We start from the raw sequence: 27583 nt of genomic DNA, 5'->3' as shown, positions 1-27583 counted from the left end.
ACACACACACACACACACACACACACACACACACACACACACACACACACGTTGAAAACTGTGAACTGCTCAGTGCTTATCGTGACTTGGCAGCCTGGCATCTTTGCCCAGCCAAACCATCTGTGGAGAATCCAAACCTTATTTGCACGCTCTAATATCAGCTGTTAACCAAGAATAAACTAAAGCTGTGCCATACAGTTTATCTTTGAGGAGCAAAGCTCTGGCTGCTCCTAGGTTGGATGTCTAAAATTTCCAAGAATATTAGTTACTCAAACAGGATTTACCAAAATATTGCACCAAATTCGTACTAAAAAGATAACACTATGGAAAACTTAGCACGAATCTTTCTTCGAGCAACAGAAACGAGACAGGCGATTGAGACCATGAAATTAATACTTTATCTAAATGATATAAATCTGACCCATGACTGGAAACATCGGGGTGTGTGATTCTGTTTTTTCTTGATTCCAGAAAGTATAAGAATTGGTCGGAAATTGAATTTCACATACTGAACACATACAACTATTTTTTCTATGATTAATGTTATTTTTGCATGGTCACTTATCAACAGACACTGAGTGTTTTTCCTTTTTTGGAAGGATAATTCTACTAAAATTTAAGGTCATTCAAATAGAGTATGGATAATTATAAATAAAACATAATTAATAATGATAGTTCCACTATATATTTTAAACTCCCTAGTTCTGATTTTATGAATTTGAAAACAAGGAAGAAAATATCACATGCCTTGAAACAACCCATTAAGAATATTACAGCTCAGAGCCCAGTCTTTTCACATCATTCAGAAACTGGACCTATAGTGTTAAGCAAAGGTGCTTTTTTAGATTTCAAGTACAAGTTTTTTTATGCAAACAAACAAACATGTTTTCAGACCTGAAATTGATTTCAATGTTTGGATAAATGGCAGAGCACCTGCTAGAGCTTGAACAGTATCCTTCCTTCCTTCCTTCCTTCCTTCCTTCCTTCCTTCCTTCCTTCCTTCCTTCCTTCCTTCAATAATCCTTACAGATTATTAAACATGTGTTCAGATCACTAGGTCAGACCGTGTCGCAGTCATAGTGACTCCCACGCACTGGAGAGGCTCTTAACCTACTGCACTAACCCTGCTGCTGACCCTGAACCTTCGCCTGCCTTCAAGTGTTAGCCGTCTCCTCAGAACCGGAGAACTCTTTTCTGGGCTGTCTTGGAGGGTGCAGAAGGGTCCAGCAGGATGGGGACTTGCTTCAAGGGAACACCACATAGCAAGCAGAAGTCTCCCAATTCCAGGTCCCAAATCCAGACTCTATGTAAGTCTAGGACAGTGATCATCCAGCGTGCCTCCTTATCTGTGTCCCAGAGCCGAGACCTCATTGTGCCCAGGGAAGAGCAGGACAATGAGAGGAGACAGCATGGCTGTGTCAGCCTCTGGCCCTTGGTCCATGATCTTCCTTGGGACCTGAGGATTTTCATATTTTAAGGTCTATTTACATAACACAGGGAATGTAGCTGCAGCTCTAGTTCCCAAAGCAGTGGGAAAAGGTTTGCTCTCACCTGTCAAATGTTATTTTGATGGAATGTCCCGGCTTTGCTTCAATGATCCATTCACAATTTAAAGAATCTTTGTAATATCCTGGCCATCCTGGAGGTAAGATGACCCCACTAGAAGACGTCAGGTGCCCACCACATGGAGCTGGAAGAGGACACACATATCAGTCAAGAAAAGAAATCAAGTCTAGGAAGGTGGACCACAGCAGCCTCCCGTTAGAGGTAGGTACTGTGGTCAGTCATTCAGGGAGTCAATGTTTGCATCGAACAAAACTTATTCCTCAGGAAACCTTATGGGATGAAGTCAACAGGTATAGCCCACGTTTCTCTGGGATCTATCATCAGACATATCATCTATCATAGACAACAAGGGACTGCACTTACCTTTAATTACTTCTTAATGTTGCCTAACTGGAAGATTTGCACTGTGCAAGCTTCTAGGTGGGCTAGGACTTGGGGTCCACATTTCTCTTGGATTCCACAATTAATTAGAGGACACCTTTCCACTTTATATTTTATTATTATTATTCATGGTAATTTAATTCCAATATGAAAAATTCTGTGGCTTACATTAATTTGAATTTGTTTATCTCTGCTTTGTAGCTAACAATGGATTTTTTTTTTAAAGTCAATCTTGAAGAAACACAAGGAAAGGAGTGTTCCAGGAGACTATGGGGTTCTCTGTACAGAACTTTTCTTTAAGGGGCTTACGCTGCTTGCACAGAGCATTATGGAAGGAAGGGGCACGAGAGGCTATGTATTCTGTAAAGCATGAGAAAGTCTCTATATCCTGCAAGGAACGCAAGAACGTCCATGTCCTGAAAGTGGCATAGGAGTCTTTATGGGAGTCTCCAAGGGACACGGGATTCTTCTCATCCCTCTTAGGCAGCACTTGCTGTTCTTGTTTACCTCCTCCTGCCTTGCCCTTTCTTCTCTCCCGGTCTGCATCCATCAGAAAGTCAGACTTTATTCCATTTCAGCAGGTGCATCAATTGGGGACCCTTCCACTATTATCAGAGTATCCACCTGCCCTGTCAGAGACTCATTTGCAATCACTAATTGAGCTTCCCGGAGTAGGGAAACTTCCAGGCTCTCTCACCTACAACCATTCCTCTCTAAGTTTTGCTTTGTTAACAACCCTAGCTGTAGTTTGCCTTCCACTTTGTGGAGTTGGGCCAGGCTTTTTCTAAAGGAGGAAGAATCCTTCACCAGCTTTTAAGATGATTGACAGTTTCCCCTTTCACCAGGCTTTTCATCCCTGCCTTGCTCCGGTCCATTTACTCTCCTTGTCCTCTCAGGCAAATGCTCGCCCAGCAGTTCACAATGCATTCCTACACAGTCCATTGCCCACGGAAGCACAAGGATAATTGTGGGCATACAAGAGCAGAGGCTGGAGCCTTGTTATCTTAAACATTCTCCTCCATAGATCACTCATGCTCCAAAGTCAACAGAAATGCCTGAGTGGGTCAGTGTCTGCAAACAGGATTGCCCATGGCATCAACCGGAGAGCCTGCAGTGTGTGTTTACGGCAGATTAAAAACTGCCGCATCTCAACATTTTATAAAACATGACATACAGAAGTTACATGGTATGTGTGTGATGAATCAAAGTTCTCTTACTGTGTTGAATTTTGTTTTGGTTTCTGTTCTTTAGGGTTATCCATTTAGCCCATAGGTCATATCCATAGTTGACCAAAGCGGCAGATGATTTATGGAACAACTAGAACACTGTTCTGAATTTCCCCACAACCCATAGAGGCAAAGACCAGGACCTGGGTAGAACACATTCTGTTTCTTAGCCTACGCATACTTCAATGTGTGGTCCTATACACATACACATACAGGCAATGGACTTGGTGGATTAAGATAACGAGTAGATGAAGCTGGGATGGAAAAGAGCAAGGGGGTGGGATGAGAAGTGGATTTGATGAAAATTACATGCATAGATAGAATTGTCAATTAGCGTTTATTTATAAGGAAACAATTATGGAGGTGGGACTAGGGCAGGATAAGCCCACCCTGACTAGGCACACCATCCCCTAAAATAATAGTGAACAACTATGGCTGGGGCAGGATGAGGCCACTGTGCTATTGGCTGCCATTCAGAGGCTTAATCTACACACTGAGTCAAGTTCATCTTAGACCTCCTGTAGGTCACAGGCCTGGTGACAACATGCCATGCTTGTTTCTGCCTTGTGGGGTGCAGGGGATGGAGCTGGATAGAACAACAATCCTAAATTTATATATATATATATATATCTCCCTTTTCTATTTGCTTACTTAAAAAAATGTGTTAATATTAGAAAAATAGGAGAAATAGAGATCAAGGGAAAATATTTGCTTATAACTTTAATTAACAAACATTGCTTAACAATTTTTAGCATTTTGTTAATGTGAGCTACTGCTTATTTAAATGTTTCTGTCATGGCATGTCATGAATCTTTTCAATCTATATGCTCAGGTGGTATTTAAGGGCACAGCTAAGTTCTCACTGGTTTCATTAGCACCCATAGTTTGGTGAACCCCGTCCTTTCACATGATCAGGTTTCAATGATGTTCTTTTGATCTTATAAAGTTTGCAGTGGTGGGTGGTACATTTGGATACAACCTATTTACCCAAACAAACCTCATCGTTTGAGCTTCTCTTGCTTTTAAGTCTTTACTCTTGCAGTTGTACAAATAGCGTTCAGCAGCAGCACCATTTATTGCTGATAGAATATTTTGTGGTATTATTCGATTATTCTAAAGATACAGGTCATGGATCAAAAGACAAAAGGGTTTGTAGGACTCAACATAAATTTACTCTGGGATACTGTCATCATCTATTCTTGAGAGCACAGGGATTTCCACATGGCCTTGCCAATAATCTATCTCATTATCACTCATAAACCTTTGATGATCACCTTATAATGATTTTGTTTTTGAACTCCCTTTCAGAGCTTCAGAAGGACCTGCCCTCCAAAACCCTGGTCTTAGATGTCCCGCTTACAGACTCAGATGAAGGGGTTCCTACATTTGCACCACTTTGTGGGGTGACAGACTCTGTTTGCTGTCCTTCTGAAGGACTTGGTCAGAGGCTCACCTTCACAGCGAGGGACAGTCGAGCTCCAGACCACATTCCCATCTTGCAGGATACAGGTGATGGACTCAGAACCCTGGGTCTTCACGAAGCCGTCGTCACAGTGGAAGGACACAGAACTTCCCAGCAGAAACCTGTCTCCAAATCGCCGGCCATTCACAGGAATGCCAGGGTCATGGCACTCATTCTGACCAAATGCTGAACCATGAGAGAGAAAAGTCAACAACATAAAAATGCTCAAAATTAATTACTTGTCCTGACAAAGAAAGAAGCATAGTATTTATAAAAGAATGATGTAACAAAATCCCATGTCCATTGTTCATAAAGAAATACATCAAAGCAATTGGGTATCAGTGTAAGAGAGAGGAGGAGAAGGGAGACAGAGTGACGAAGCCCTCTGCCCATCATCTCTGCTGGTAGAACTGACCTTCACCGTGCACTCAGAAGAGGGGACGATCACAGCACAGGTGGTAAGCAGAGAGCTCTGAAGAACTCTAGAGTCCTTCTCCTGTTAGAGTCCTGCTCTTAAACTTACCATGGAACATAGGGAAAAATGTCTATTTTTGTTTAAAACATGAAGACTATTAAGCTTATATCCCAGAGTTACTCCGATGAAAATAAACATGGCAAAAATCTAAATGCTGAATAAATCAGCATTACCTCACACTTTCCTTCATAATTTCAAATGTTTTGCAGAAGAGAAAACTGAAGCAAAAGGAGGTTATCTGCCAGATAAATAATCTCAAAGTATCTCTAGGTACCGTTATTCATATCCCTTGTGCTTGATATGGATGGATGGATAACGAAGGATGAGTGGTTAATGGAAAATGGATGAAGAGATGGGTGGGTGATGAAGGGTGCGTAGGTAATAAAGGACGCATGAATGTACAGATATGAGAAGAGCTAGGTGGATACATGGATAAATAGATGAATGGAGCTAGAGCAGGTGGACAGAAGGATGGATGGATGATGAAGGAATAAATAGGTGGATGGGTGGTAATGAATAATGGATAGATAGGACATGAAGGAGAGAAGGATCAATAAACGAGTGGACAGGTGAATTAATAATGGGTAGCTGGATGGATAGACATATAAAAGAGCATGCATGTGCAGTTGCATGGGAAATGAGTAGTAAATAGGTAGATGAATGGAATGATGGCCAGAGAGAGAGAAAAATCTATGTGAGAGCTCCAACATCTACTCTAAGTGTCTAAAGCACGGCCCACATAGAGTGATCCCTTTTTTATCAGGATGACAAATAATTTTGCTACTTGGGATATTCCTTTATAGTCCTGAGGCATCATCCTTGAATTTTTAGTTCATGGACATGTGAACACCAGAATGAGGTACTTGTGTGCCCACTCACTGGTGTATGTGATGTTGAACCCTCTGCCCGTTGTGGAGTGATCAGATTGAAACTCCAGGCGTACTATGTGTCCACTGCTGGCCAGCTGCGCAGGCACCTCATTGCCAGAGAAGGTTCCGAGGACCGTGATGTCAGAAATTCCATCATCTTTGACAGCCAGGAAGTCAAACTGAGGCTCCACATCAAAGTCATTGAAGATAAGGTGAATCCGGCTTCCAGGCTCAGATATGATCAGCCAGACACAGTTCATGTTGTTGCCGTATTCCTCGGGGTAGTTTGGTGAGAGAATAATCCCGGAGGATGCCGTGAAGTTGAAGAAACATGAAACTGCGGGGCATGAAGATGTCATATAGTGTTACACAGATCCAAAGCCTTGCCATATGAACCCAGCCACAGATAGCTAGGAATGACGACAATCCCACTGATTTGCCCCAACTACTCTGAGCTCTGTGTGCTGAATTCCAGGTGATCGACTTCAGAACTGTAAGAAATGTGTTCTGTTCCACAGCCCAGCTAGAACCCACAGATAGTTGAGTATCAGTGTATTTAAAACCAATTCTATCAAATCAACTTAAAAAAAATGCTATTGCTATGTTTATTTATAAATAAAACCAGCTCCCTGTGGATGTGGTACCGAAACTGTGATGGCTGAAACAATACACTTGATGCTCTAACCGAATTCCAAATGCCCACTGTCACCTGGCACGTACGACCAGCTTATATCCAGCTGCTGCCTAGCTGGACCAAGTCTTTGTGAATTCTTGATGGGGATGGTGGTTGAAAGATCTCATCCTTTCAAAGAAAAGGCTCAGCCCTTCTCTACCTAGCAGATAGGATCAAGGTACGAACTGTTTTTTGCAGGGTGAGGAAACAGGAAGCCCTGAGCTGCCACCAAGGTCACCTCTCTGCCACACTCCACTTCCTCTGGAACTGATGCCCGACCCCCACAGGTGGGACTCACACACACAGCTCGGCTTGTTGCCAGACCACTGGTTGTTCTTCTGGCACGTGATGACTCGTTCTCCCACCAGCTCGAAAGCTGCCTGGCACTCAAAGGTGAGCGTGTCTCCGTGTAGGAAGCTGCTGCCAGTCCGCTTCCCATAGGCTGGGATGCCAGGGTCCCCACAGCCTCCCTTCTCAATTTCTGAGGAGCAGAAAATAAACAAGCCACTGAAAACCTCTTAAAGAACATGCACAAATTCAAAAGAAAGGAGCCGTCTCCTTTGTGCATTGGAACAATGTATAACCAATTTCAAAGAGATTCTCTTTTTGTTTTATTTTATTTTTGCTGCTGTTTGTTTTTTGAGACAGGGCTTCTCTGTGTGACAGTCCTGGCTGTCCTGGAACTAGCTCTATAGACCAGGCTGGCCTTGAACTCACAGAGATCCCCCTGCATCTGTCTCCCACGTGCTGGTTAGATTAAAGGCGTGCACTGCCACTGCCCGGGCTCAAAGAGAGTCTTGATTCCTCTAGTATTTTACTATAAAATCCAGGATGTAATGGCTGTTTAGATGTGCCAGACAACAGATTCCTCATTTCAGCACGCCCAGCCTTCTATCATTGCTCAGACTGAGACACAGCCATTAATTTTGTCTTCATGTATGCGTCTGCCTGTGAACAAGGCAAGCTAGATTATTCCAGACCATCAGGCTTTTTAAATCAGCCTAATCTATTTGAATATTCTTCCTCTTAACTGAATAGTAAAGCAACTGGTGGTGCAGAGCAGACCTGCTTACAATCTTAGAAGAAAACATCCATTTGGACTTTCTTCAAAACATCATCGCAATGAGTTGAGAGTTTGACTGCAGCAGACCTCCTAAGAGTTCACAGACATTGTCTCAAAAGTTAACAATACGGAAGTTATCAACCGAGGCTTAGTACACATTTATTAATTTGCAAAATAAGACTTGAGAGCCAACTGCTTGTGAGCTTCCTGTGTTAGGGGCAGGGAGCTGCCTGTTTGTGAGCCTCTCGTACTAAAGGCCAGGGGATGCCTCCTTGTGAGCCCCTTGCACTAAGGTCCAGGGGATGTCTGCTTGTGAGGCTCTCATGCTAAGGGTCAGGGGATATCTACCTGTCTCTCCTGCCAAAGATGCAGAGGTTCATCTAGAGGCAAGCCTGCTGCAACCTGGAATAACCTATGCCTGTCACATCCTCTGCAAATAGTTAACACAGCTTAGCAACTACTAGCAAGGCTGATTCCACAGAGCTTCACCCACCACAATGTGGAGTTCCCCTCTGTGGAATACTTTGCATTGACACCGTACACAGAACCTTGCAACAGTGCCCCAAATTATTGACCAAATAGGCTCTGATTCCAGATTTTCACTTGAGGACTGTGCCATCCTCAGGAGGGAATCTTTGCTGCCATTCGATGTGATTATTTGAAGGAAAACCCCGACTGTACTGATTAACACAGCATCAAACCTCTGCTTGCAGAGATGAAGTCGAATCCTTTTCTACAGAGATGGGACCAAGTCTCCACCCAAATGGATTGTAACATGCTGGAGACAACTTTGCTGTGTTCGCTTGGCAATACAACTCACAGATGAATAGTAGATTCAAGGCCTCGGAGGAAACAAATGCTGTGTGCACATTCTTCCCTAGAAACGTGATTACAGAATGCAGATACTTGGGCTAGTACAGCTTCTCTGGTTTTCTGGGATGGCTCTTCTGTCTCCTGAAAATATCTGTGCCCAAGTCTCCTGGGGTCTCCATGATAATGTATTGATGTATTTTTCAACTATCATCTTTGGACATGCTAAAATTATTCCCTACTTTCAACTTTCACTTCATTTTTTCCTATTTTTTTTGGATTTTGTAGCATCTTAATACATTTTTTATAAATACTTAGAGTGATATTGCATACTTTTCTTAGAGTGATATTGCAAGTTTTACAGTCTTCCTACTAAATTTTGCTTTTATTTGATACTTTACACTGAACCTATAAACATTCACATAATAAAACACTGAAAGGGTTCACTGCTCCCTGAATGTAGGTGAGCATTTCTGAAAGCTGATAATAACAGTTCCGAGACACAAATAAATCAAAACAGTGAACTGACAACCGACTATGTCCTTGCAATTCCCAGTTCTCCTGATCTTGGTGCAATCTGGAGAGAGCAACGTGTTTGTAGAAATGAGAAGGTAGCCTCAGACAGAACTCTAGAAAGCTTATAAGAGGAACCACAGATATAGGTAGCCGAGGGAAACTGAGAAGGCCAACCTCTGAGAAATGCTATTCAAATATTATGATGAACTCTGATAATTAGTAGGTTAACAGGTTTTGATCTACCAAATGCAATTCTACTCAAATAAACATATACCCCTGACCATCCAGGCCACAACACCCCCGGGCACCAGTGAGAACAATTCCCATTAATCCTGCTGTACAGTCGTTGTAACTGCCCTGCCCTCAGCATCTCTCAGCCTATGGCAGGCAGATGAAGGACCATTTTGGTGACATCTGTATCTACCCTGTGTTCTTTATCATATGCTCCTCATCGGCACGATCATGCGGAGGCCTCACTGGGTTTGCCTCATCCCTCTATCTCCTCCTTGACCCATAGGAGTCCCCCAGCTGTTTCAAACCAGGCACCTGCAAGTGGCTTCTTGCTAAGCCATGTGTCATGCTCCTGTTCTCTAAGTCTGAATCCACCACAGTGGCCTCTCCCTGTGACAATCCCATCCCAGCCAGAGGTGACAGGAGTTGGCTAGACATTACAAACCCTTCTTACTCATGCATGCCCCCTCCCTTCTGTCTAAGAGCAGTTTCTCTCTGTGATCTGAAGTCTTCCCCAAAGCCTGCACTGGCACCAATGATCTGATTGAATGACTAGAACTTCCGGATTATGGGGACTCTGAATACTGCAGATGAGAAACCAAATTCTTCTCATGTGGTCTTTAGAGGCCTCCATAACCATTGCCCCCACCCCCATTTCTGACCTAACATCCTGGTGATTGCTGGCTAAAACTCTTGGCATCTATCCCTTCACAAACCATAAACTCTCACCAACCCACAGCACCTAGAACTTACAGCAGAGTCCCTGCTTTGCTGTAACTTGTCTGCATTAATTGATTTGTTACTTAAAAAAAAAATCTGTGGTTACAAAAATTCAGATTCAGGTAATAGCTTTTGCACTGGTGAGTGACATACAAAGAAACCAGATCATGTTCCAAGACATTGTCACTCATGTGTAGCTCAGAATGACCCAGGGCAAGGGATTTGTTTGGGGACCTCCATAGGTAGATAGAGATTCTCAGAAGCTACATGTCTCTCCTTGTTCTCTCTCCATTCCTTTTTATTCTCCTCCATCCTCCTTGCCCCTTTGTGGTTTATAGACTCCTCTTTTTTAAAGATCTTCAAACGTTTAAGAACAAATCCAGAGGCAGGCAGATGGTCAGTGAAACTCGTCACCGTGAGCCTGTCCTTTATCATTCCCATGAGATACACTATGAATACAACGGCGGAGCCACACCCTTTTAGATGTGAGCACTCCACTTGGCACATGCCATTGTCTAGATATGAAGATCTTTGAGATGCTTGGCCAGACATAGCCAAGTTCTTGCTAATGTGTGGGTTGCACTCTAACAAGATTCTAGCCCTTGAAGAAAGAAGTTCTAGTCTATGACAAACTTTTTAAAAATGTTATTAGTTTAAAATTATATTATATTATATATACACACGTATGTATATATATGTAGTGGACAGATGATCATGCACACAAGTGTACTGGATGTGGAGACCAGAAGAAGGCATGTGGTCTTTAGGAACTATAATTATAAGTGGTTGTGAGACTCCTCCCATGTGTTTTGGGAACCAAAGTCAGGTCTTCTACAAGCATAGTCCATGCTCCAAACTCCAAGCCATCTCCCCTGCCTGTTGACAAAACTTTGCAGTAGCGTTTGTTAAGGTTTCATGGAGTAGGTTCTGAGTACACAGACACCGGTCCTGCGTTCAAGGTGCTTGTCTTTAAGATACCCAGCAGCCAGGTTATTAGGGCAGGTGTGGGTTCTAGAAGGGTGCCTGGCCTGGGAAGTTACTATGCCACAAATCAGGTTCACTGGCTTTCTTGCTTCCCTTGCTGTGAGGGAAATGTTCCTTGTAGGACCCATTCCACTTGCTTTCCTCATTAACTTCAACCTTACAGTCTCACACCAGCGGTGTCCAATTCTTTGTATTTAGAATGAAAACCTAAAGAGGATGGGATTTTCCCAGAGAAGCAAAAAGCCTCCTTCCTCCTGTTATGAGTTACTGAGATGGAGCCAGTGGTGGAGAACCCCTGAGATTGTTTTGGATTCTGACTCTTTCTCCTGTTGGTTAGGATGTTGACAGTGAGATATGACCCACACTAGGGAGCGCAGCAAGCGTTCCTAGGGCTCTTCTGTTGCCTCCTCTGCCCCTGTCCAATCTGCAGTCACACATAAGGACTAGAATCTGGGAGGATGCTCTGCTCTGGCAGTCAGGGACTCTTCGGCACAATCCAAACGAACCATCAGTCTAGCCTCGGAGAGCACAGTTGAGATGAGACAATAAAGAACCTTTGGGCAATTTAGAACCTGACTCAGGACAGAGTGATCCATTAGCATGCAGGAAGTGAGGGAAGCAGGCTCTTAGAAGTGGAAACCCACACTGTGATGAGTTTCCATGGCCCTTCTCCTTCCCTGGGGACCCACAGGACTGAATACTGTATCTTATGAGCACACACCATAGTGGTGTGGACAGAATCTATCCTTCCCCTGAGAATCCATCTGTCCTAGGCCACATGAGCAGTAAAATCCAGAATAGAGACTGTCCTAAAAAATGAATATATGAATCAACAACTAATTCAGATGATCCTCTGACCTGTCAATAAGTATTTTGATAAATATACAGTGTATGTGGGATCCAGGGGAAAGCTGAGAAGTTTCCCAATTACAATCTCCGATTCAGATGAAAGCAAAGATTTATGTACAAAAAGACTAAGTTAGTTCATGACACACATACCTTTAAAATAACCACAGGGGAACGGCTGGAGTTCAGTTCACAGAGTGTATGATAAACATGCTGATAAATTCTACCTGCACAAAACAGCTAAGTAATCTTGTAAGCGAACAATTCGCTTTTTCATAGGTCGCAAGAAACATGTCCCACAAAACCCTGGATTTGATTTCCTATGGGTATCAGGATTTCATTTGGCTGCAAGTCAACTAACACACATCGAACAGGTCCAGGAATACTGCATTAAATAAGCGTCCTGTATTTGTCTCTCCCAGGGAAGGTGGGTGGGTGGGTGGGGTAGTAGAGCTCAGGAATGCAGGTGGGAAGCCAACCACAGCCTGTTCCCCTTACCGTCAAATACGGCCGGCCTCAGAAAGCCACACTTTAAATGCAGAGGGGACACCATGCCTTTAACTAGGAAGACAGTCCATGTCCCTGTCCCCCTGCAGGGAAGCCCGGCTTGTTTGAAATGTATCTTTTATCACCTCCATATTTACTTGTATAGAATTCTTAAAGAAAAAAATACCTTCTTCAATTTAGGATAATCTTAGGTTCACAGTAACAATGGACAGAAGGTGCGGAGTTCACACCTCTACCTGTCTGTATACAGGAACAACCTTGCTCCATCTATGTCCCCACCAGAGTAACCCATCTGTTAGAGTGGGAAACTACGGTCTTCATCCTCACCGCCCAGACCCACAGGCTCTCAGTACAGCCCACTTCGTCTTCACAGAACACAGCGTGGCTGGGATGACATGGCCTTTACACTCAGTGAGGATCCGTGCTCTGGGTACCCAGCTTCCACATCCATGGCCTATGGGAGGGCATGCCCATAGCTTACAAACGTGGTCATTGAAGGGTAAGCACAGTAGACATCCTCCTGTAGATTCCTGTGTAGACAGTCTCCTCCATTCCTGTGGGTCATTACTGGCCAACAAGCCAAGCCTCCTCAGTGAGTTGCAGCTCCGTGAGATACCTTGCCTTAAAAACCAATGTGGATAGTTTCTGAAGAACTTGCCCAGGCTGACCTCTGGCCCGCTCACACGTGTTGATGGATTTCTTTCTAAAATAGCGTTTAGTCTATGGTATTTGATATGACACCTCTCCTACACCTGTTGTGTTCAGAATGGTATCTACCCCACACGGACTGTGTTTAGTAGGACGTCCACCTCACACCTACATAGGTAGACATGTGTGCACTTCCCCGACATAAACACATGCACAAAAGATGCCAAACAACTGTACTAACCCCCCCATAACATCCATGAAAACAATATGCCTCCAATCTTTCTGGAAACTCATTCTAGGTCCTTCTATCCACTTTGCTCCCTCTGTAAAGACCATTCCTGGTCTTCCCCTCCTCTTTAAGAGCCTGGGACCATAATGTCAGAAATTCACAAATCTGGAGAGAGAGCAAGGAAGGAATTGGCCTCTGCCCTTCTGATAGACATCATGTGGTCACTTATGACTCCAAGACTCCAAGAGTCAGTGAAATAAAAATAAACAAACACATGCATACATACATACATACATACATATATACCATGAATTCAAATTCAATCCAAACCTCCATGCAATGGAAGGGAAGCTTCTCAGATAGGATGCCTCTTCAGCCACTCTAGCTCTAACGTGAGTGGTAACTTGTTTAGTTTTTGGAGAGAATAGAAACTAATGTATTGTTCTCCTTAGAATCAGTTGAGAGATAATTCATGGTAAATAAAGACAAATTCTATTTTTTTAAAGAATTCTATCAACATAACTGGAGGGATTTTGAAATAGACAGATAAAAATACCACATTTGAAGCAATAAAAAATAGAGCAAGTCAGAGAATCATAAATAAAAGCAGTCATTATTTCTTCATGCCGTCCTGATTCTATGGCAAAGCCTGCAAGGCTGAGGCTGTCCTTGGAGGCGGAATGACAACTCCCAGGCACTATTTAAGTGATTCACCTATGGTACGTTTGTATTGTTGCAGATCCCGGGGCAGAGAAGAGAAAGACACACATTAAGATTTAAAATACCAGTTTTAATTTGAGGAACAGGTTTGACAATCCACTTCCTGCCGTTCCTGTTCCGTGCAAGGGGAGCATCACCTGCTCTGGAAAAAAGGCAGCCACCTTCTGCTGCTTTCTCAGGCTTACAGAGGTCTGGACCCCTTCATTTGGGTTTATTTCTGCCCCACCCAACCTTCTGCCTCTGATGTTCAAAAAGAATATCAGGCTTCATCTAAGGTAAGTCTTGAGTGTTCACGGACAGAGACAAGTGTGCTCTCTCTTTTCCTATTTTTCTGTTTTAATTTTTACTATAGAGGTAACATCAAGGCATTCTCGAGTGAGTATACAATGTCCTTTGAGCACCCCAGCTCCCCACTACCCTCCCATTTCTCTACTATAGCTCTGACTCAGCCTTGTGCTTCCCTTTCATCTATGATGTTATGTCTCTACAAAGTCAAGGGCATGGGAATGAGAGAAAATGTGATGGTTTTGTATTCTGAGACTAATTTAGTTTGTTTCATGTTTTCTTTGTCTGTTTACTTAGGCAGCCACTGCTATGTTCAGTAGGAACCTACCCCACACCTACTGTGTGTAATAGGATTCCCACCACACACCTACTGTATGCAGTACGATGTCCACTGCATGCCTACTGTGTACAGTAGGATGTCCACTGCACACCTACTGTGTGAAGTGGGATGCCCACCACACACCTACTATATGCAGTGGTATATTTACCCAATTCCTGCTATATTGAAATAATGTCATGAATAAAGTAGGGATGTAGCCCCGCAGAATTTAAACATTTTTTCAAGGTTAATTTCTTTCAATTTTTCTCTACCATTAGGTTCCATATTTGAGCATCAATCTACACAATTGTCTGTGCATCTGAGCATGCCCAAATGGGTTCTAGAGAATCAGCTGTGGTCTGCCCACAGGGGCTTCATCAGTCTATGTCTGCCTTTTTCCATATGTACTCCTCTAAAGATGTGTCTTCATAAAAATATCATCTTATCCAAGCTTATTGTTCTCAACTCCCCGATAACACAGGGTACCAGTACAAGTGTCTCTTTTGGATTAAAGTTCCCCACTACTTGATGGCCCAGTGGGTCAGCTAACCCATGCTCCTGGCATCCTAGTATTCCCATATGGTCGCTCTCCCCACCAGTATCTTAGAATACACAAGTATTTGAAAACAGAACATTTGCACTTGTGAGCTGGTTAAAATGAAGTCTTCAGGTTCACCCGAAGCCACTTGGGTAGCATCCATATAAGCTGAGGAAGAATCCCCAGGCTTGTGCAAACCGCAAAGAGCTCATAAGGCCCCAGCCCAGCAGGAAGACAAGAGGTGAGAGCCACAGAGGACCCCTCCTTGCTTATATTCCAATCTCAGATGTCAGCCTCTGAGCCCAGGAAATGAGAGTTTGTCACTCAAGGATATACAAACTATAACTTTTTAGAAATGGCATCCTAGCCAACTTCTAAAAGACTTAAACAAAAGACACAGTATTTATGGACAGATGCTGAAGGCCACCCTGTGCTGTTTTTTGAACTGTTTTTTTTTTTTTTATGAACTGTTTTTTCTCACATAGGAGCCCTCAGTCAGGTTGGGATGGGTCCTTTTCATAGGCGTTCTGTTTGACAGGCATTTCCTAACTGATCTGCACTTCTGGATGATGGGACTAGCCTGTGGGGAGAGCTGTAAGGAGACAGTCTACTGACAAGAGCTCCCTAAGCGCACCATTAGAGGACTTCCTATTTTACTGAAATATTTCTTTATGCATTCCAAAGGGAAGCAGTGTTCTCTGGTGCTAGCAGCAATTGATTATTGGGAAGCTGGCATGTGTCTTCATCCTGTCAACTTTGCAGCTGTGATGACTGCTTTTGTATGTCACTTTGGCTGGACTGTGAAAAGCCATAAAGCTCCATACCTAGTAAAGAAGACTGGTCCCCAATAGCTATGAATTATGGAAGTAGAGAGGAGAGATGGACACTGAGACCCACACTTTCCCTTGGACATTTCCTTCCCCTGGTCCTTTCTCTCTCTTCAGTTCAGGTACTATTGTGGGCTATGAGTATTTCTGATTGTAGTCAATGTGGAATATGATATCCCATTTCTTTCTATTTCTTATTGTTCTTAGTCATGATGTGCTCAGAAGTGTGCTCTATTTTTTTCTTAAGTTGGCTACTTACTTGGAAATTTGCTTCTGTACGGTCTCATGACAGTTACTCTAACCTGAGTTAAGGATTCTGTACAGACTCATGACAGTAACTCTATCCTGAGTTAAGGAGGGCTGGGTTCGCAATGATGCCATCATTGCTCAGCTCTCCAGTGAGGTTATGCATCGAATGCACACTGACTTGCAGTACATTGTACCTTAAAGTGGCTTTACCTGGAGGTAACTGTACTTAGATTGAGCGGTGTTGATAGAACTGTTATTTTCACTAAGAATATAATGCCTCAAAGTACGAACACCAATGTTTGTGGCAAGACAGCTGATTTCCCACAGCTCTTCAAGAAGCAGCAGGATCAGCTCCTTCAATGTTTCTTCATATAGCCTGCATTCCCCAAATGCAGGAAAAATACTTGAAATCACCCTCTTCCATGGGGACCTCTGGCAATAGTACAGATAAGCTATCTGTGAGGAGGTGGAGGGATTGTTTCCTCCACCCAGTCTGGCTCCAAGCTGCTCTAAAAGAGCCTAAAGATATTAATTAATATTCATGAATACAGGAAACAGATTTTCTGCTTCTGTCTTCTTGACTTCCTGAAACCCCAGGTTAAGACTTCAAGCTGTACGTCTCACCCGTCTTGGCTTCCCCTTGATTAAAATGCGCTAAAATGATTATTGTAAAACTTTGCGAGAGGCTTGTGTTATCCAGTCATGGGTCACCAAATCGTGTCCCGCTGCTTCAAAACATACTACACAGGATTTGTCTCCAACCGTGACAGACCCACACATGCTCCGCTGCTTCTTGTCTCGGGTCTGTGCCATTCCTTGGTCCTGCCCCACAGTCGTCCATCCTCACTGTGTCCACACAAATTGTCTCACTCACATCTTCAACCTACTCCTTACGCTGTTCAGGGATGACTCCGGCTGGAAAGATGCGCTCATGGCCCTTACCTTCACCCTAGCTTCATGCTTCTCACAGAACGCAGGCCCTCTGGGCTCTAGATCCTGCAGGCCCCTCAGGCTGTATTCTAAGCTCTGTGCTTTCCTCTCAGCTGGAGGTGGGGAAAATGCACTCCAGAGCCCTACAGTGTCAACTTGCCTCACAGGCACATTATCTGTGAACAACAACTCAGTCACTCTGTCCTGACACATCAACATTGCTCTATGGAGGGTCTAATTAAATGTGGCTTGCTCAGGAGACTGGAATCCCCTGTGGATACAGCGCACATTCATTCCTGCTAGAAGGGGTTCGATTTTCATGGTATCTGGCTTTATACCCATCCTAGCTGTGCAGGGACTTTGTCTTTGGTCTCTCACCTTTTTAGTACCTGCTCAGGACAGTTGGAGCAGAGTAGGTGCACCTCAAGACCATTCTCCACTAATATTTTTACCTACACTTTATTTTTCATTTAATTAAAGTCTTATGAATATATATGTATATATATATACACACAAACACACACACACATATATATATATATATGACCATATAAAAGATGTTGTTTTAAAATACATGATATATTGAAATATCATGGAATGGCTGCACAAACTTAATTTGTTTATGCATAGACTACCATACTTTGATTTTATTTTGTAGAACGAGCACTGACCATATCTTTCTTAGCACTTTTTAAAAGCATGAAACAAGGGTCCCCATTATTCCCCTCAGCAGAAGTCTTCTGTTTTTTCGCTGGCATCTTGTAGCCCATGCTGTCTTCAGCATCTTAATGACCTCTGGAGAGTTTCCTGTTGGCGCGTGTATCTTAACCACACCTCCCTCTTCTGAAGGACACTTGACAGAGTGCTTATCCACCCTCGAGCCATCAAAGACTCCAGCCTAGCACAGCGGATTTCAAACAGCATTCTAAGTATCAATTCTGTGTTTTATGACAGGGTAAAAGATTGTGTTTATCTGCAGATTGTATCATATTCATATCCTATGAAACACAGTAAATATTAGCCTATTGGCCCAGACTGAGACCTGGACAAATTGAAAAATTTCTAAGTGACAGATGGAAAATTAAAATATTCATTTTATTAAATAAATCCAGTTGCTGTATTTGGAGTGCACCCTCTAGTTTTCAGGTGAATAGTTTTGAAAAAAGTGCTAATTATAAGTCTACCTTTGATGTATTATAATATCTGATTTGAGGGGAGTAGAAATCATTGCTTCTGGGCATCAACTGCTTTCAACACCTGCCAATTCTTCTTTTAAAAGGTGGTCTTTACACTCCCTTCAGGAAAAAAGCATCTTGTTTCTTATGAGAGAGGACCAAGTGCTATGGAAAAAATAGAAAGAAAACAACCCAGAAGGTGGGTATATGGGTATATATAGTCTGGGGATATGGTGGATTCCTGACAACACTTCTATAAAATGGGGTAGCTGCTACACACTTGAATTTTAAACATCACCCAGAAGATGAGAGGAAAGGGATAATGTGTAACAAAGTTTTTCTAAGCACAGCGTGTTTGAGTTCTACTGACCAGTCAAACATGAGGTGTCACTGTGGACATGTGGAAGTGTGGCTGACAGCTGGCACTGTGGGTAAGTGGAAGCATCGGTGTGGGCTTTCACCGTGCATATGTAGAACTGTAGCCAGAGAATCCCATGAAATCACTTCCTGTCCATACCCTCTGCTGACTGACTTCCACTGTCAGTACTAGGTTGGGATCAGGTTGGATGAACACAACTTACTGCTGAGGGCCATCTTGTGTGGTCAACATTACTATGTGACCTATGATTAGTCTCCCTTGTCAGTAGAGAAATCTTTCCAGAGCTTTCCTGGGTGTCTTTGATTCAAGAAACAGTTGGAAAGGTTATTGAATACAGATGCCCAGTAGAGATCTGGGGTAAATGGTTTTGGGTGAAGCATGAAGACATTAATTTGGATGCCCAGAACGTACATTTAAGAAGTTATGCATAGCAATGTATTTCTTAATCTTGTCTCCGGGGATGCAGGGACAGTGGGACCCTGAAAGTGTGATGGTCAGCTTATCTGACCAAATTGGTGAGCTCCTGGTTCAGTGAGAGAGCTTGCCTAAGAAAATAAGGGGTAGAGATATGGAGAAAGACACCAGATTTCTATCTCTAGTCTTTACCATGCACATGGACAAATGATTACACCAACCCAAACACACATTCACCAGAGAGGGAGAGGGAGATACTTGTTTCTAAATACTGAATGAATGGAACTAAATCTTAAAATTGCATTCATCTGTGATCATATATACAATTAGCAATTACTCTAAGCCTTAGCAAATTCAGATACCTCAGATCCTGGCCTCAGAATGAGGGGGTTTGCTGGTAGGGACTCCTAAATCATGTCACACGTTTCCTGCCCATTGCACAGTAGCTCAATTTCTGCACAACATGGGGAATATACTAGACTGAAGCCATGTTAATCACCGTGAAGAGTTCATCTGGGGCCTGGCCTGCTACCACAGACCTTTGTTGACAGTTACTTAAGAGGTTGAGGCTGGAGGATCTCAAGTTCATGAGCTACAGAAAAAAATTCAAAACCAGACGTGGTAAGGTAGTAATTCTATTTTAAAACAAAATGGAAAAAGAGGGCCAGAGATGTATCTCAGTGGTAGAACACCTGTCTAGCATGACTGAAGTCCTGAGTTCAATTACCAGTACTGCATAACAACAAATAAACAAAACAACAACAACTTTGTCCATGTGGGTTTCTAACACATAACAAAATTAGGACACATTAAATAATATTCCCTAGATAGCTCTTAAAACTCTACCCTGTTGCTACAGGATTTTTAATTAACAGACTGCAAAGATTACATTGCTTCAGCCGCTCAGTAGATATTTCATTAAAGAGTTCAAAACACTGGTTTCTTAGATGGTTGCAGCAACTGTGCCCTACTCCAGCAGAGCAAAGTGTTTCTGTGGTATCAGCGGTGCAGCTTCTCACCCTCTCGCTGACACAAGCGATGCCCTGCAGAGTGTGTATCCAGCTCTGCTCACCTGCACTTGACTGCCATTCCTCCTCTGCTGTAGACTTGAAACTTTATGAGAGGTGTTGCCCTTGCCTTTCAACCACAGAGGGTGGAGGGTGCTACAGAGCAGCGGAAAACTGCTCGCAGCCAGCTTCTGTTTGCTGGTGGGAGAGAGACTGGATCAACCAACAATTTCTCGTGCATATGCCCGTATCTTGCCTGTGCTCAGATCCACATTTTCCTGTAACTTTAACTCAAAAAATCTCTGAAGTTTTATTTCCTCTCATCCTTTAAAAAAAAAAAAGATTTCTGCTTTTGGATGACCCTCCCATATTCTGGGACCATTGCCTGATCTTTTTGGCACTGTGGATGTAGTTTACATCTGCTGCCTCCTGTGCATGAAGCATGACGTGCAGCAGAACCAGCTCCACCTCCCACAGCAAAGACCTTGTCTGTCATGGTAGTGACGTCACTGGGTACAGCGGATGACTGTGACGGTGGCCTGAGCTTGTTAAATGCCATGTGATGATGCTTAAGTATGGTGTTGGGTGGAGAATTTAGCTATATGCCTAGAATGTTGCAATTTCTTTGCACAGGAGTGTGCTTTGACTAAAACAAAAATGAGATGCTCTCAGTGGTATGGTCAGAGCTAAGGTCGTTGCAGGTTTATATCTGCATTGCTTGCTTCCTCAGAGGATCATATGATGGGGTGCTGGATCCCAGAGACTCAGGTGAGGTGTCTATGTCTTCAGTCTCACAGGTTGTGAAGGTAACAACTTTCAAACTCAGGTTTTGCACTGCCCAAGTAGTCACAAGCATGTCTGTAACAGGGAATCCTGTTTTTGCTGCAGCCTACTGAGGTAAGAGATTGGTCTTGCCAGGAGCATGCATCACAAAAGCTGTGACTTGATATAGGACATGTATCTGCCACCCTCTCCAATGGGCCATGTGAACTCAGCCCCATTCACTGTTCCCTGTTTATCCGGTAACCTGGATGGAATCTAAGGGGACTGACTTTAAGTTGCATGTTCAGAGTCAACTGTGTCACATATCTCAGTTAAAAAGGTCTGATCCAGCATAACCTTTGACCTTCTGAAATACAGGCCTCCTGGGGTGCTACAGACACACGTGAGGATGGGATCGCATAGCACTGTGTAGTAATCTTCACGAGTTTTGTGCAAACTATGATGGGTTGAATGAGCTGTCCATTCTACAGTTATAGACTCTGACACTTGAATTCTTGGTCCCCAGTCACTGGGCTCTCTTTGGGTAGGTTGGAGATGTGTGGTCTTGCTGGATGAATTATGTCTATGGGGGGAGGGTCTTGAGAAATGGAAGACATCATTTTGAATGTTCTCTCTGTTTCCTGTCTGCAGTTAAGATGTGAGCTCCCAGCATACTGCTGGTGCATGCTCCCTGACCATGATAATGCTGGACTCTTATCCCTCTGGAACAATCATAAGCTCTTCCAACTAAAGTTGCCTTCATCATGGTGTTTACCACAGCAACAGAGAGGGAACTAAGACACAAACCTAAAGCTCATTGAGATTTAAAGTAAACTGCTTTGTTTGCTTTGCATTTTTCTTTTTCTTTTTTTCCTTTCTTTTTTTTTTCCTCATCATAGTCTTAATGTATAGTACCAGATGTTCTTGAATTTTCAATATAGATCAGGCTGGCCTCAAACCCACAGAGATTAACCTGCCTCTACCTCCTGAGTATCGGGGTCAAATATATCACAACCAAGTCTGCTTAACAAAATTGTGATTTAAAGGTTATAAGCACATTTACTGTGCACTTATTCTGGCTAGAATGTTTTTCTTTCTGAAACATTAGTTCTCATTCTTTTCTTCATGATTTCAGTGATTTTTTGGAGGCACAAGCTACAGTGTAGACTCTGAATGTCTTATTTTAATCTCCACTGTGTCATGCACAGATAAAATCCTTTATTACACTTGAAGATGGCTTATATCTTCTGCACTTGGCCATAAAACTTCAGTAACTAACACACATCCCATGACTGAGAACATTCATAGGTAACTCTTGTTTCCACGGTCAGCACTTTATTAATTTGATTTTATATTGCATTACAAAGACTAGTAACAGCCATTACCAGGTTGCGTCTGTGCTATACTTATAAAAGAGACACTAAAGCCTATGTAAAGTTTTACTGTGATGGCAGGCATTTTAATGCAATAATTGAAAACAATAAAACTGCATTTGGCTGCCCTTGTGCTCATTTTCAGGATGAAGATAGTGGAAATTATATGTTTAAGATCTTATGAAAATGATAGTCAATTCAAGAAAATATGAAGCTCATAATACAGAGCATCTGAAAGCCAAATCCAGAGGGAGAAACATAACCAGTATAAATCTTTGGAAACTGGTACCCAGAACTAGGCAGGGAGATCCAGAAGGGCGGGTTGGTCATAAGGAAGGAGAGTTTGCATTAGCACACAGAGCCTGAGGAGTCACATACAAGGTGAACTGAGGAAAAGTCTACTCAAATACAGACTAAAAGAACATGAATGTCAGAAAAGGGGAATGCTCTGGGCCCTATGGAAACACCTCTATCATTTTACTTATACAAAACAGTGAGTAGAGGAGGCTTCACCATGAAAATAATAGATTTGCTGACTCCAGTAAATAATGCATTCAGAAATTAGCATTTTGATCCCATCTTAAAGTATCAAGATAAAAGGTCCAAGATTTTTTGCTTGAGACAGGGTTTCTCTGTGTAACAGTCCTGGTTGTTCTAGACCTCACTCTGTAGACCAGACTGGTCTCAGACTCACAGAGGCCCATATGCCTCTGCCTCCCAAGTGCTGGGATTAAAGGCATGTACCACCAGGGTAGGCTGTGTCCCAGATTTCTTAACCATGGATGCTATGAGATTCTTAGAATGTTTGTATCCTTCATACCACACCTGGTCAGTGACATGCCACCAATCCCCTCATCATCAGCAGCAGCTACTCTTTGTAGTCTGACCCTCCTGTTTGTGTGTTTTGGTGGGTTTTATTTATTTATTTATTTTTGGCAGACTTTGCCCTGTAAAGCGGTGCAACATCCTACAGGACCAGATCATAACTCGGTGACTGCTCAGTATTCCCATCGGTCCACCATAAATCTAGTACTTAAAAAGTAAAATAATAAAGGTGACAAATAAGTCTCTTTGCTGTGACTGACTTGTAGGGTGAAATTCTTAGGATCAGTTTAAGCCTCACTGACAGAAACAGTAGAATTCCTAGGAACAGTAGAAACACCTCCTTTTTGAGAAGTGTCAAAATCCTGTCTTCCTATTTACTGTTATTTATGTAGGAATATTGCAGAGTAGATAGATGCACAGGTGTTTGAGAAAACATCTTTTGACAAGTCCCACGTGGGTCAAGGTGACACAAGATGCTCTGAGGGATTAAAAATTAAAATGTCACAAAGCAGTGAACTCAGCTGTCAAAACTCATCACAGGGTGTGGTTTTAAATATATACAATTTTCTGTGAATAAAGTATCTCTGAATAAAATTATTCCAATGAATTGTCAGCATAAGGATGCATATGAGATAAAGTATGTAGCCTGCTACTTATTTACTTCCCATAACTTATAATTTATACTTCTTTGTAATAGAATGACTTACCAGTGGCATAGACACTCAGTGAATGGAAAGTCTGTTTTACACAGGGGTGTTGACTTAATAGTGTTTTTCACTTATTTTATAGTGATGTGTACATGGTCATGGGTCAGTGTCCCTTGGGTGAGTGTGTGCATGCATGTGGTGTATGTGTGTGTAAACTGATTACAGCAGGGAAGGAAGAAAACTGGAATTAAATTGCTAAATGTGAACATAAGAGCATACATAAACACACATATACACTCTGGAAATATACTATTTCATATGATTCTGTGTTGGTCTTCTCTGCAGATCTGGGAGTGCCTGCGCCTTGGTAAGAGTGACTACAGCTGGGATGGAACGCCATGAGCAAGGCAGCTTGGGGAGGAGAGGGTTCATTTGACTTGTGCTTCCAACATCACTGTTCTGTAATGAAGGAAATGAAGGAAGTCAGGACAGGGACTCAAACAGGGCAGGAACCTGCAGGCAGGGGCTAATGCAGAGGCCATGGAGGGGTGCTGCTTACTGGCTTGCTCCCTCTGGTTTGATTAGAGGGGTTAGATACCAGAGTGTACTGATTCTGTCCTCTCCTGATCTCTGTGGGAAAGACACGTTCCTCATCCCAACCACCTGCAGAAGCTACTGCAGGCTCGTGTCTCACGTTCACAACGAGAGCTAAGCATTGGTGGGTTTACTCCAGGGTGCACAGGTGGATACTGATGTGTGACCACCTTTGTCTTTGTGTGGCTTGGCATAGCACTGCACTAGTGACAGGGTAGCTAAATGAACTTTGAGTTCTGGTGACTCTTGTCATGAACAGCTGTTAAGACTCAACGCCATGTGGCATCCTATTATATGGAAACCGTGTGGAAACAGCCACAGGCATACAGCCTCCAGCCACTGGATCTTCACAGCCATCATCCTTATGTTCCCAACCCTCAGCACATCCTCAGGCCTCTGGACACTACCACACTACTGTCTCTGTCTATCATTTTGTAAATTATGCAAACGTATCTCACAGCAAAGAGCCTTTGGGGTTGGCATTTGTTCAGCCATCAGCTCTCTGGGTTCCTCTCTTGGTCTTTCGAGCTCATTCGTTTTCGTTGCTGAGTAGTGTTCCTTGCAATGGGTACATCTTGGGTAGTCCCTTAAATGGCTCTTTGGCAGATTCCAGCTTTCGTTTATGAATGAAAGTACTACAAACTTCGCTTTCAGTGTGACACTGTCATGTGACCACAACTACTCGTTTTTCTGAGACAAATATCCACATGGCAACTGTTAGTCCTCAGCACAACTGAATCTTAGATTGTAGAACAAATCTCCACACTGCTTCCAAGAGCAGCTGTTCTATTTTCCCCTTGGTAGTGGCCAACCCATCCCCTTTTAACATGTGTCTGGCAGTGTCTTGTGCTTTCACTGTCTGTTGAATTACTAGTTCAGAAGTCTTACATAGTAACATCTCACTTTATTTCAACATACATTCCTCAATAAGTAGCCATCTTGACTATTTTTTTTATACAGTCATCACACAGTTTCTTCCATGTTTCTGGCATGCACAGGCCAAATGAGAATATCTATTCTCAAACAAAAAAAAAAAACCCGTTTAAACCTATAATCAAGCTGTGAATGCTTAGAGAGAGCAGGAAATCTGTCTCACACTAAGAAATAATCCCCTAGATTTGTCCTCCCAATTCCAACTGTTGCTAAAGATAGGTGAGAAGGCTCAAGAAAGGAGAGACGTTTGCTGTATGGATGATCCCATGTGAATATGGAGTAACAAGCTGTGCATTTGACAATAAGAGTCTCATAAAGAGCAAAATGCTATCACTTTAGTCTCTGAAGGAGATGATAGAGCTGGTTTTAAGTTTTCCCCAGACTTATTTTTAGTTATCAAAATGGTATTTTCCTGTAGGAATCCTTAAATTAATAACTATTATGAATATGTATGGTTGTGGCTGTTGCGGGAAACAAACCAAAGATTTGCATTCATGATCATGTGGCCTTATGACCAAGACCTCTTTGGGTCTGCTCTATATGGATGTGCGCACTCTTCATGGATGCTCTCTTCATGGATGCACACCCTGGTGTCCTCTCAATGGATCTGCACCCTCTACAACATGCTCTGACCTCTTGTTTTAAAAGTCTAGCAAGACAAACGCACAAAGCTATTTCTGCCAGACTAATTTTTCTAAACGAAGGGTAGGAAATTAAAACTCAAACATTTAGGAATTTAGTTGAGGAATAATTTCCCATCTGTCTCTCCTTCAGAGTGCTTGCCAGCTAGGGGAAAGAGAGAAAGAGCAGGACAGACAGAGAAAAATATGAAAGGGGGAATCGGGAATTCTAGAATGAGCTTCAGAATTGGTTAAATAATTAAACAGTAAAGACTTTAAAACACAATATTATTTATGTAAGTTGGGGATTGGGGTGATAAGAACATATGTAGATAGGGAGAGAGAGTGAGTGAGAGAGAGAGAGAGAGAGAGAGAGAGAGAGAGAGAGAGAATGAATTTTTCTCAACAAATAGAACGAACCATAAAAAAATTAATGTTTACCTATAGGGGAAAAAAAAGGTATGGAGGAAGAAATAAGAGGATTAACACTTTAAAAATAATTTCTGTTTTTGCAGCTTTGACTGGGGAACAATGGAAATGAGCAAATATTTGGCATGGCTACAGAATGTGCTTTCCAAGCTTTCATGAGCATTAAGAAATAAAGTCAAGGAAGAAACTCTAATTGTGACTCCAGAGCTGAACCGTTTCTAAGATTTTAGGATACAGTAATTCAACTAACTGCAAGACATGAAGTGAGCAAAAATAAACACAAAAACAACCCGGATTGTTTATAGTAAGATACAATCAATGAGGTGCTTTGCTGCTAGAATTTTCCTGTTTCTCAGGAACTTAAGTGCTACTCCATTTCCCTGCCCAGAACAGTTGTAATCATAGAATCTCCATGTGGGAAGCAAAGAGGTCAGACAACATTAGGCCAAGATCTCTTGTTGAACTGGAATTGGAAGCTTCCAGAATGAGCTCCTTGTATGTGTGGATCCTGCCCCTCCCCCCCCACTCTTCCTGTATGTGTAGGGAGGGATCTGATCCATTGATATGTGAAGAAACAGTCAGCATGTGAACACTAAGGTTCTTCCCTCTAATGCGATTTTCCACTCAGAACCGGGTCCTTGGCTACAAAACTGGCTGACTGTAAGTACTACAGAGATTATCAGAGGCCCAGCTAGGCAGACCATTCAGGGGTTAGCTTAAAGAGATTCCCAAAGGCAGAGGCAGTGCCCCATTGCTCCAGCCAACTGTGGGCTCCATAGACTAGGCATCACCAGATGTGTCTAAGCCATATGAGTGCTAAAACACACCAATACGAGTTCATCACTTTAGGACAGATGTCCTCAGTGGGGATGCAGAGGAACACAGCTGTGAGGGAAGACATGCTGGTTCCCATTGAGTGGAGACTACAGATGCAGCTGAATACGGTAAGATGCACAGCATAGCCCTTCCCTGTTTGTTATCCAAGAAAAATAGCCAGGTCCAGCGTCAGCAGCCCTCAGGCTGAAGATACAAGCACCTAATCTGAAATTAGCACCTAATATAAAGGAGAAAGGTCTACCTGGTCAGACCTGTAAGCTTCATTCTACACACCCACATGGCACACTCACGTCAGGAGGTCCTAAGGAAGAGTATGGAATGATGGGGCTGGGATCTGTAGCCCCCGCCTGCAGGCCCTACCTGCAGCTCCCACCTGTAACTTCCACCTGTGACAATCAAAAGTTCTGTGCCACTAATAGAGGGGCACCTGTAGATACAAAGCTGTCTTACAGAGAGAGAGAGAGAGAGAGAGAGAGAGAGAGAGAGAGAGAGAGAGAGAGAGAGAGAGAGAGAG

At 42.8% G+C, this 27583-nt stretch overlaps 1 protein-coding gene across 1 annotated transcript in view; it reads right to left on the bottom strand.

The window, feature by feature from the left end:
* Window positions 1-27583, bottom strand: part of Csmd1 (CUB and Sushi multiple domains 1) — a 1422978-nt gene that overhangs the window by 263409 nt on the left and 1131986 nt on the right. The window contains exons 13-16 of the mRNA XM_005366231.2: window positions 6951-7133; window positions 5990-6316; window positions 4627-4821; window positions 1552-1690 (exon numbers count right to left, since the gene is read on the bottom strand). Of these exons, the coding sequence (XP_005366288.1) occupies window positions 1552-1690; window positions 4627-4821; window positions 5990-6316; window positions 6951-7133 (844 nt within the window). The remainder of the gene's footprint in view (window positions 1-1551; window positions 1691-4626; window positions 4822-5989; window positions 6317-6950; window positions 7134-27583) is intronic.

The sequence above is a fragment of the Microtus ochrogaster genome, unplaced genomic scaffold (assembly GCF_000317375.1).
Source record: "Microtus ochrogaster isolate Prairie Vole_2 unplaced genomic scaffold, MicOch1.0 UNK7, whole genome shotgun sequence".
In the NCBI taxonomy this organism is placed as follows: domain Eukaryota; kingdom Metazoa; phylum Chordata; class Mammalia; order Rodentia; family Cricetidae; genus Microtus; species Microtus ochrogaster.
Note: the sequence above shows the minus strand (reverse complement) of the source record. Positions and strands in the feature narration are given on the sequence as shown.